This window comes from Thunnus thynnus, chromosome 12, assembly GCF_963924715.1.
Source record: "Thunnus thynnus chromosome 12, fThuThy2.1, whole genome shotgun sequence".
Taxonomy (NCBI): Eukaryota; Metazoa; Chordata; class Actinopteri; order Scombriformes; family Scombridae; genus Thunnus; species Thunnus thynnus.
The window spans coordinates 26125595-26136789 of NC_089528.1; the positions used below are offsets into that span (position 1 = coordinate 26125595).

Genomic DNA, 11195 nt, shown 5'->3' on the forward strand with positions numbered 1-11195 from the left:
ACTCTCTTCACTCACTGGAATTTGCTGCGGATACATTTTGTCCGATCCTTGTGTTAACTGTAAATAATTCGGTGAGAAGTTCAAAATATGCCTCAGTCATCTTGAACAATAGTCTTTATTTACACTTGAAAATGTAAAATAAAACATCCAGACATCAGTACAAATCCAAACATAAAGTATCCTCACCGCAATCGTATAGAGCTAATGTAGAAACTCATGATTTTCAGTGTCAGTGATTAAATGTTTAATCTATAGTATGTTTAAATATATACTTTGTTGCTATGAAGCTGACAAAAGCTGCAAATCCTCACATTTAAGATGCTGGAACAAGCAAAAATCATTTGACTTAAATGATACATTTAGACGATTCATCAACTAATCATTTCAGCACAAAAATCTGTCTTTAAATACATTTTAGCCACACTGAATACAATAAGTTTAATCAATGACAGGTGAAGTGTCTAGCTGATGTGACTAAGATGTCTCTGCAGACGTCCTCAGCTCCACATGTATCCCATCCTCTTCCATTTTTCTTCTCTGTGAGACTGGATCTTCAACGGGATGACGAAGGACAGACAAACGCTGGGGAAAAAAGATGAGTGAGTAAGTTTACACACAACTGTAATCATTGGGATGACAAAGAAGCTCTTGTTGAGGCATCCAGAGTTGCAGGAAATTCTTTTGAACACTGACCTGTCTGAAGGTGCCTGCTGTCAAACACATCTGTCCAGCTGCCCACAGTGGCACCATGAGAACAGAGGAGAGCGTCAAGGTCCAGCCTAGAGCGTAGGCCCAGTCGGGGTAAATGTAGCTGTCGTTAATCCTGAGGTGTGTGTAATCAACCAGGTACAGCATGAAGGAAATCTAAGAAGGTATAGAGATTGTTTTGTTTTTTGTTTTTTCCAGAGGGAACAAAATAGAGTTTAATGAAAAAAGAAGAGATGAATAAGTACAGAAACAGTTAAAAGTAGCCAAAGGTTTTCAGCACGAAATGTCATTTATTTTATTTAGGTAATGGAACTAAATACAGTCTATTAAACCTTTTCTGACTTACCAGTGACAGCAGAGGAATGATGTATCTCCAGCACACTTTGAAGAAAACAGATGGTCTCTGTCCAGTCATGTCCTCAATGATGTTAATAACACGGTCAGCACCTGATGGGAATTTAGATTAGACCTGTTTCTGCGTTGGATCTGGGATTTGCATGTGATCTCTAAGTTGCAGGTTTCAAAGTCATATGGAGGTTTTTATTAGTATTGCAGGGTATTGTTGCTAAAATGTGAATGACTGTGAATAAGACGGACAAGATAAACAGTCACTTTGAAACATTTGGTTACATTCAGGAAATGCAACCAGTCTGGCCAAAGCTATCTAAAATTAAATAATAACAAACACTCAAATTAGAAGCATTTCTATTTGTCCTATTTTGTGACATGGGACAATATGAACAAAGATATAATCTCATGACTTATTACTGAAAACAAAAATATTTGAAGCACAGATAGTCAGATACAAATAGTCAGATCATGTCATGAACATGGGATATAATATAAATGCTTTTTTACTTACCAAAACCCCAAGCCAGAGCCAGACACTCAGATAAAGCCATGAAATAATGAAAAGCTCTGGTACAACCATAATAATCAATAAGCTGGAATATGTAAATCCCTCCCTAGAGCCAGAAGAGACAAGATTTGAATATGAGAAAATGTTTTTAAACAGATTGTGTGTTGTTTCAATGTGTTTTCATGGACTTATTTTATTCACCTCAGTGACCAAAGTCAGATGTATGAGGAAGAAGGATGAACAAACGACGAGGACAAAGATCTCATGTCTTCCTGGTTTACGAAACAGCTTCGGAAACAAGTCACTCACTGAGGTGACAAAACACTCAACTGTCACAAACTGGAGACAAAATAAAATCAGTAAACAACTGCATTAGTTTGTGCCTGCAATGCATTAGTTATTAATCAGAAGGTAATACAACAAAACAACATACATGTGTGTCAACACTGAGGAAAATCATCATCAGGAAAAAGCAGACAGTCCAGAACTGCGGTAAAGGAATCAAAGCTGTTGCCTGTGGGTAAGCAATGAAGGCCAAACCTGGACCTGTGGATTGTAAATAAACAAGTTGGAAAGTACGTTCTTTCTGTAGCTGTAGTTCATTACTGAACACAGTATTTCATTTCAATATAAAGGATATGGCTGCCAATTTTCTATATTTTATTTACTGTCAACAAATCTTATGTGCAGAGCCAAACCACAAATTAATGATCCTATTTACAAGTATTGTGTGTATGTCCAAAGCCTGATATATCTTATTCCTCTGTGCTGTAGACCTTTGTTGTTGTCCAAAAACACGTGACTGAGCCACACCGCTGCACTGGGTAACTTGTTCCTTCACCTCGAAGAGTTTGCTCACAATAATTGTTTAGAAACGGCTCCAAAGACTAATAAAAGTGATCGTATTTTCAGTATCCAGAGAGTAGTTCCGTGTATGGCAGACACCACTGAGCATGTGCAGAAATGCAGTTCCATTTACAGAGTTTTACTAGCTTTTTGTGGTACATAACACGACATCTTGACTTTGTAATGAAGTTCTTTGCCAAATTAACAGTGTAGTTATTGTCTTTGAAGCCGTTTCTTAACAAACTAATGCAACCACAATCTTCAGGCCAAAGGAACATATCACCCAGTGCAACGGTGAGGCTCATTGATGTGTTTTTAATAGTTTTTGGACAACAACAGAAGTCTACAGCACAGAGGAATAAGATATATATAGGCTTTATACTAGTAAGTAGGATCAATTCATTGTTGGTTTGGCTCTATACATGAGATTTGTTGACAATAAGAAAAAAATTAGACATATAGAAATAGAAAATCACCAGCCAAATCCTTTATCAATAAAAGTTTGTGGGTGAGTATGTGTATATAGACTGTTTACAAAAACGTTTTTTTCTGTGTGTGATTTTAACATGAACTCTTGGGAGACTAGCCTTGAGCTAAAAGATATTCAAAAATAAACACATTTCAAATCTTTGATTATACCAGACTCAGCCACAGCGTCGACAGTAACACCCTGTTTCTGAGCCATGAATCCAAGTACAGAGAAGACGACAAATCCAGCAACAAAACTGGTCCCACTGTTCAGCAGACAGAGCCAGAAACAGTCCCTAGAGGTCACATTAAGACAGAATACCTTGTCAAAGAGCAGACATTTGCATTGGTATATAAGCTATTTTAAATGGTGATGTGAAAACTAGTGATGATTAATTGTAATATTAATGCATTGTGAACTGCATCGACTGTATTTGTTATTTTGCTTGTGACAATTAACTCTAACTTATACTTTAACTTATTCAAACATCAGAGACACATTTTAGTTAAAGTGCTCTTATAAAACATGTGTTTTGCTGCTTATACTTACTTGTAGCAGTTGTTCTTGTAGTCATTATAGCTGCTCAAAACACTCAGAGTACCTGTGGACACGCTGTAGGAGAAGCATATTTGAGATCCTGCCTCTATCCAGACCTGTAATATAACAAATAAATATAATATATATGTGGTGGGAAGTCCTGCATACTGAAATAAAAGTAGCATGTACAGTTAATTCTCTAGTAAGTCTTTTTCCAGAGTGGGCTCCACTTGCTGCTCCCCTGCAGGCAGCATCACCTGGACAACAAAAATTTGTCGTCTAGCCTGAAGTCTCCTGTAGCCAAGCTCTCATCATAGATTCAAATACATTAACTAACTGGATGAACATTAAAGTGTCTAAATAAACTCTTCTGTACATGGTATTAATATAAAATACCTCAAGGTTAGCCAGGCCGTTCAAATCTGGATACAGGTAGTAGTAGATCCCTTCCCAAGCTCCAGGTAGAGTCAATCCCCTGATGAGCAATATCAGGAGCATCACGTAGGGGAAGGTGGCAGTGAAGTATGCTACCTTAAAAAAAAAAACATAATTTTAACATAATATTTTTTGTCATAATCAGAATTAATGGGAATTACTATTAATAATGATAATTATATTTACAGTATATAGAACTTTTCTAAACAGAGTTGCAAAGTGCATAACAAAAAGACTGAAAGGAATACACATATTAAAATAATGAAATTATAATTAGAAATTAAAACTATGACAGAATAAAACAGTGAAACAATGAGGAGCATACAAAGACAAAATTAAAACAGGATAAAAACATATTTACATTTTTTAAAAAAAGGCTTTGAATGAACGTGAGTTTCAACCTTGTCTCCTAGAAATTACCTTTATATACTACTAATTTTTTTTCTTCAAAATTACGTTGTGTTGGCAAACAATTACAATTGCAATTTTTCATTTAGCAGATGCTTTTATCCAAAGCAACATACATCTGAGAGCTGATACAATGCAAGCAGGGATCTAGTCAGGAGAGAAAAACACGAATAAGTGCCATAAAGCTAAGTTTGAGTCCAATAGGACATAGATGCCAACAGGTGGTGCACAGAGGCAATACAAAGAGTGCATAGAAGCAGATTTGTTTTTTCTACCTTCAGTTCATCAAGTGCAGAGGTGTTCGTGAAAGAGCTGGGTCTCTAGTCTTTTCTTAAAGACTGCGAGGGACTCTGCAGATCCAACAGACTTTGGTATTTCATTCCACCACCAGGGAACTACAGAAGAGAAGAGTCTTGCTAGCAACTTAGGGCCCTGTTGTGTTGGTGGTACCAGGCACCTTTTATTGGCAGTGCCTAGTGAGCGGGAGGGACTGTAGACCTGAATGAGGGAGTTCAGTTAGGTGGGAGCCGTTTTAGTTGCTGTTTTGTAAGCAAGTGTGAGGGTTTTGAATAAGATGTGGGCAGCAACTGGAAGCCAGTGGAAGGATATGAACAGTGGGGTGATTCATGCTGTTTTGGGCTGGTTGAAGACCAGCCGTGCTGCCGTGTTCTGGATTATCTGCAGAGGTTTAAATGTACATGTGGGGAGGCCTGCCAGTAAGGAGTTGCAGTACTAAATGTGTAATATTAAGAGAATCTGTACCAGGAGTTGTGCTGCATGCTGAGACAGGTAAGATCTGGTCTTCCTGATGTTGTACAGGGCAAACCAACATGACCGAGGCCACGTGAACCTTAAAGGTTAGTTTATCATCAATCATGATACCCAAGTTTCGGGCAGACTTTCTGGGCATGAGTTGGGTTGATTCGAGCTGGATGCTGATGTTCTGTTGTATAGAGGGACTGGCTGGGATGACAAGGAGCTTGGTCTAAGAGAGACTGAGTTGAAGGTGGCGTTCTTTCATCTATGTCAATACATAGGCAAGGCATGATGAGTTTCGAGCTGAGACTGTGTGGTCTTCCAGTGGGAATGTCAGAAAGAGCTGGGTATCGTCAGCATAGCAATGCATAGTGATGGCAAACTTAGTTGCTGTCGAATCTCAGGCTGCGCTGTGGCTCATAGGGGATAACAATGATATAACCAGGGGCCTGACCATACAAAGCCTTAAAAATTGTAATCAAAATATTTAAATCAGTTCTAAAACGCACAGGGAGTTTGAGGTGAGCAACTGACTGAATTTAATTAATGAAAATAAGTTAAATATTAACAGTGGTTTCTACTGTATCACCACAAGTGTAACATTTAGGAAAAAATATCAATTCACCTTTGCAGAGGATCTGACACTTTTCCAAATACTGAAGTAGGCGAACACCCAGCAGGCCAGAAGACACAAAACCAGCTCCCATCTCACACTGCCCAGCTCCTCAATGCCTCCAGACATGGCCAGCACCCTCCGTCTGAGGAGAAGAGAAATTACACATCGACATAACGTGAGACTGTTTACTACACTGGATGGTGGCAAAACGTGAAGGTCATCTACGATTGTGTAATTTATTAATGCACTTTTATAAAGTTGAAAAGACAGATGGAAAAAAGAGAAGTCAAAATTGAACTGCAAAATCACTGAATCTTACATTTCCCATAATGCACCTGATTAGCATCTTTCATAGAATCTCTTTGTCTCCTTGTATGTCCATGTCTTTCATACTCCACAGCCCAAGTTAGAAACGCAGGCTTTCTGTTATAAATTTGTTTTGTCCAAACTCGAACTGAGATGACCCGGGTGACATCATCAAACATCAATCACAAGACATTTTACAAACTTCAGACAGCTTTAAAAGAACATTAAAAGAACATTAGACTCACTCCCAAAATTCAGTAGCAGCAGAGGTGGTGTTGGTCAACATGGTCTGATTTGCTGTCACATTTGGCGACATAGAATCCAAAGTCTGAAGACTCATACAGTTCACTGGTTTAGAGAACAAATGACAATGATAAATGTGAGGAATCACTACTACAAACTAACAGAGAACATTTGACAACAGGAAGAGAACAGAACAACTAGTGAAGAACTGACAGATAAACTGCAAGCTGTTGTTACTAGTTGTATGACAATAAAAACAAGCTGTTACTGATGAGAGCTTCTAAAAAAGTTCAACAAGTTCAGCAAATACAAAACTTTCTTCTAATGTTTGTAATGTTTTATTGTGCTATTAGTGAATTTTATTATTGTCTGCTAAAAAAAAAAGTCCAGTTTCATCGTCAATTCTGCTCTAAATAATTTTCTTCTTTCTATGTTATTTAATTCCAATTAATCTCTCCTTGTTGAACTTGCAGATGTAGACAGATGAACGAGGCAATACGTTTGCCAAAATGTGCAACCCTCTGTTTTCTGTTGTTTCCTTGACACTCTGTCCTCATTTGCTCCTTAGTTTTGCTGTTTCACTGCAAGTGATTTTATTTAATCTCACCTTGACTACTGTAATGCCCTGTTTATCTAACATTTTTATATAATTAAAAGTAAACTACAGTCAAACCTTTACCTGTATTCCAGGTGTTGTCACATGTGGCCCAGGGGAGCTGGGATCTGAATGAGAACACCAGGTAGAAGAGAGCCCAGACTTGGATCATAATGTAGCTGAAGTCATAAAGTTTCAACACAAAATGTGCATATCCAATTCCTAAAATACAGAAAAATAGTTCAGTTAAAATAGTTTTAAATCTTTAGATCTAGTTCAGATATTCATCTGAGCAACATATTCAGAGTTAGTTTTAGACACAAAGAATTTGATTCCTTACAAGAGTGAAACTGTGATGTTTCACTCTTGTAAACTGTGATGTTTCATCATCTGTTGATTGTCACCTTTTTAGCTCAACATAAATCAACTCACCTTGTGCAAGTGGACACAATTTCCTCCAACAAGTGATGAACCCTTCCTGGGTGTATTGACCAACTGAACTCTCCAGTAGGAACAGAGGTATCCCAACCACCACAGCTAACAGACTATATGGCACCAGAAAGGCACCTATAGGTATATAAATACAGAGACATGTATGATCATGCAATTAACTCTTCACTAAATTCAGTATTTGTATGATTTACCTCCTCCATTCTTGTAGCAGAGGTAAGGAAATCTCCAAACATTGCCCAAGCCGACCACATTTCCTGCAACAACCAGAATATATTCTTTTTTATTGGCCCATCGTCCTCTGTCTCCATCCCCTCTCTGATTCTCTCTTCTTCTTTCTCTGTTCATGTGAAGATCAAGAACTTCGTCCGCTGTTTCTGTTATGATTCCAAAATACGGCAAACTGATCTTTGCTGCTTATATAATGTGTCTTTTCCTAATTTGAATACATAGAACACATCTCAAAGCCAGCGATCACTTTAAAAACAAAGCCAGTCATTCTGGTCGGTTAAGGTCTTTGTTTTGTAATATAGCTTTTTAATTAAACGATGAGGTGTGATTTACACCCAGACTAGACTCAACACATTGTTAAGACCATCAAAGTGTCAAATTTAGGAAAACAGCTCATAAATCATCACTGAGAAAACATTTAAGGCACAGTCCCACACAAATAGTCGGATCATATCATTAAAATGATGACTCTGCTCTAGTAGCACTCTATTAATCAGTAAACTGAAATATTTAAATCCCTACTGAGAGGAGAAGGAGAAGAGTTGAATAAATGAAATTCTTTTTACATACATTTCTTTACAATTGCTGTTTGAATGTGCTATCCTGGAAACATGTCATTCATCTCAGTGACCAAGGTCAGATGTATGAGGAAGAAGAAGAAGCAAAAACAGATGACGAGGATTTCATGTCTGCCTGGTGCATGAAACAGCTTAAAAAATAAGACAAAAGATCCTCTGTAGTTTTCCCATTACAGCTCCCAATATGTACACACTGAAGTTCAGATTGGCTTCTAATTTTATTTCCGCTTCCCTCTTCTTTTCTTTGTGTTGTTGTTATAGTGTATTCTCTGACCCATCAGATTCTGTGACTTGTTGAGGAATGTCATGTCAAAGCAGAAAAGGTCTGGGGATCACCAAAGTATGCAGACTTCATCCTCTAGTGACTATGGATATTTGTACAAAATTTCATGACAATATATTCAATAGTTGAGATATGTCAGTGGCTGACCAACCGAAAAACAACAACAAAAAACACAAGCTGCATTCACAGTCCAGCAAACAGTTCACTTTTCAAATCTTGGTTTTCTCCTTTTTAGCCATTGGTTCAGCATAATATTATATTTGACAGTTTTCTGATAAATAATGCAGACTATATTGAAAATGCTATAAAGTGCAAATTTAAGAACTCTGATTTTCATTTTGATTTGATTTCCTTTATCTTGTCCCTGATTGATTACAAGCCCCTCAGGATTATTGACTAGTGCTTTTGCCACGTCTGGGTGTACACACTCTCTTCTCTTACTCTGGTGCCACAGTGGACAGGACAGGTGTGTTTTCCAGGTGTGTTACCTTCAGGCAGGTCAGCATTTTCAAGAACAGTTTTCTGCGTCCTTGAAGAATCAGCAGACCTTAAAAAGAGCTGTTTGGTTTTTATCTAGTGCTAAGTGCTGCAAGATGGAAATAAACCAGTAATTAAAGGCAAAATTCATCAGTTTCATTAGTCTATATCAAGTGTATTTTCACATTTGTTTTAAGAAACTGAATGCAGTTCTTTTCCAGTTGAATCAAAAGCTTTGTATTCATTTTCCTTGTCCCACACTGCCAAACTAATATTTAGCATCATGACACGAATCCTCTGGTGCGCTCAGTGATTATGTGGTGCCTCAACTATTGTGTTTTGAAAGTTGTAAATAAAGAAAGTCACACAGAGGACTTTATAATTATGTAACAGTCTTTCTCCCTCAACTTTTTCTTTCCAGCCTGGAAGAGGAGGGAAATGGAGAGAAACCAGTGTCGAACTGAGAGTGTCTTTATCATAGTTATGCAGCAGACCTGAAGAGTCAAATTACTTAAAATGTCATATTCTGTGTAAGCTTTTAATTGTTACATTAAACAATTAAACAATACAAATGCATTAATATGTTTTGACTTGTGGATACTCTTCAGTTTAGATTTATATTTTCAACTGTGAAATTCTGAGTCATGATGGGACATTTGCACCAGTTTCATATGTATATCCAATAAATACAAAATTTGAGGTATTTACTATCTTATCTACTATCCCTAGATAATCACCCCAGTTTTCATTGGACATAGTTAAGCTTTTAGCCACTTGCCCTGAGCAATAAAGAGTGAGTGAGGAGATGGGTTCAGCGTCGTGCCTCTGACAGGACACACACTGGCTACGATGACCATGCAGGTTTTCTAACCTTGAGTCTATGCTGCAACTGAATTCGAATAACACAGCTGTTAATGGATCTATAAACTTAAATCTAATTGTAACTTAATTAATTTTGAGTTGTATACTACATGTTTCTGAGCCCTCCATGAGGTTCAATATATGATCCTGGGCAATAGATGTATTGTGAGTGACTATACCAGTGGTTTTTCCATATTTTAGTCAATGTACTTCAAATGTCTTTGCATGACTGTAAATCATTTTGCAAACTATGCTACTGTATTTCATTTGAATGTACTTTTTTCTACTGATACAGGAATGTACTAGTTTCTTTTAATTTACGTATAATATAAAAATCAATAAGCAGATTCTAAAAACTTGCCTGAGTTATGTAATCCAAAATTTTTTTGTGAGGTAATGCAGTGCATATTTTTTAAAACCAGCTGACAAAAATGAATGCAGACTTGATGGATTACACAACTCAAGCAAGTCTCATGAGTCTTAACAGATTTTTATATCAGAGAAGACAGTAGAAATGAATGGTACCCACCCGAGGGCAAGCTGAGCTAAAGCTGTACAGCGTGCATTAAAAATGATATGCAAAAAAAGGTACAGTATACATAATTTGCGGTTAAATTTTTATAGTCCCCTTAAGACTGAACTTAATTGCTATGCATCATCAGAAAAGCACCTGCACTGCTGAAGTAGGGAAAACAGTGAATCCCTACCAGCTTCACAAATGCTCTATTCTTCAGCTTTATCTCTAAAATCCCTTGTTAATGACACGACTTTTGCAGATTTTATATTTTACATATTGAGTGGTGTTGTTTCCCTAAAATACATGGATAGCATTGTGAAAATAAAATGAATGACATGGAAACGAATAGTTATTTACTCATTTGTAAGCACTAATCAGGCATTACAGACAATTTACAGCACCAGTCAAACGTTTGGAAGCACTTTCCCATTCACTTAAATGAGAAAATGTGTCCAAGATTTTGACCGGTAGTGTAGATTAATGTAAATTTTATTCTCAAAACACATCTATGCCTGCAAGCTATTGCATTAACAATGAAAGTAAATCGACACACTACAAGACTGTAATAACAAAGACACAGCTGTCAATTAATAGGCTTAGTTGGATGCTGAGTCTTTTACATAGTGGGGTGGGGGGCGGGGTGGTCTCAAATAAATAACTCATAAAGTATCACCTCAGCCTGCTTTCTCATTATATTGAAGCAAAATAGCGGAATGTGTAAAGAAAGAAGATGAAACCAGCTCATATTTCTGAATAACTCTGCTTTTATTCTATTACTCTCTTGATGCCTTTGGGGACTTGTTGATCAATGACAACCACACTACCCTGTTAGCTCACACAGAAGCGCCACGCCCTTTCACTCCCTTAGTGAACACACAAGTGGACCAGTAGAACTGGTATTTGAATTAGCCATGCACTCCTACATGAAAAAGGATATCCTTCACTGTTTCAGGGAGTGGCCAGAAAATGTGTTCAGCCACTAGTTGTTTTCCATGGCTTTGCTCCATTATGGCATCTGTT

General features: G+C 37.4%; 1 protein-coding gene across 1 annotated transcript; it reads right to left on the reverse strand.

Annotated features, from left to right (window-relative positions):
- Positions 1 to 98: 98 nt before the first annotated feature.
- Positions 99 to 7755, reverse strand: LOC137194587 (sodium- and chloride-dependent betaine transporter-like). The gene is made up of 14 exons (XM_067606626.1): positions 7423 to 7755; positions 7211 to 7345; positions 6863 to 7000; positions 6186 to 6288; positions 5644 to 5776; positions 3816 to 3950; positions 3432 to 3535; positions 3053 to 3177; positions 2001 to 2113; positions 1769 to 1906; positions 1571 to 1673; positions 1055 to 1155; positions 694 to 864; positions 99 to 582 (listed from the first exon to the last, which is right to left on the reverse strand). Exons 1-14 carry the CDS (start codon positions 7574 to 7576, stop codon positions 475 to 477), a joined length of 1761 nt encoding a protein of 586 aa, XP_067462727.1. The 5' UTR covers positions 7577 to 7755; the 3' UTR covers positions 99 to 474.
- Positions 7756 to 11195: the final 3440 nt, after the last annotated feature.

Excerpts from the sequence above, each read along its gene's own strand:
- LOC137194587 (XM_067606626.1), bottom strand. The coding sequence starts at position 7,576 with ATGAACAGAGAAAGAAGAAGAGAGAATCAGAGAGGGGATGGAGACAGA. Across the intron at positions 7,346-7,422 it reads CTGCTACAAGAATGGAGGAG|GTGCCTTTCTGGTGCCATAT; the intron begins GTAAATCATACA and ends ATATACCTATAG. Across the intron at positions 6,289-6,862 it reads TGACAACACCTGGAATACAG|TGAACTGTATGAGTCTTCAG; the intron begins GTAAAGGTTTGA and ends TCTCTAAACCAG.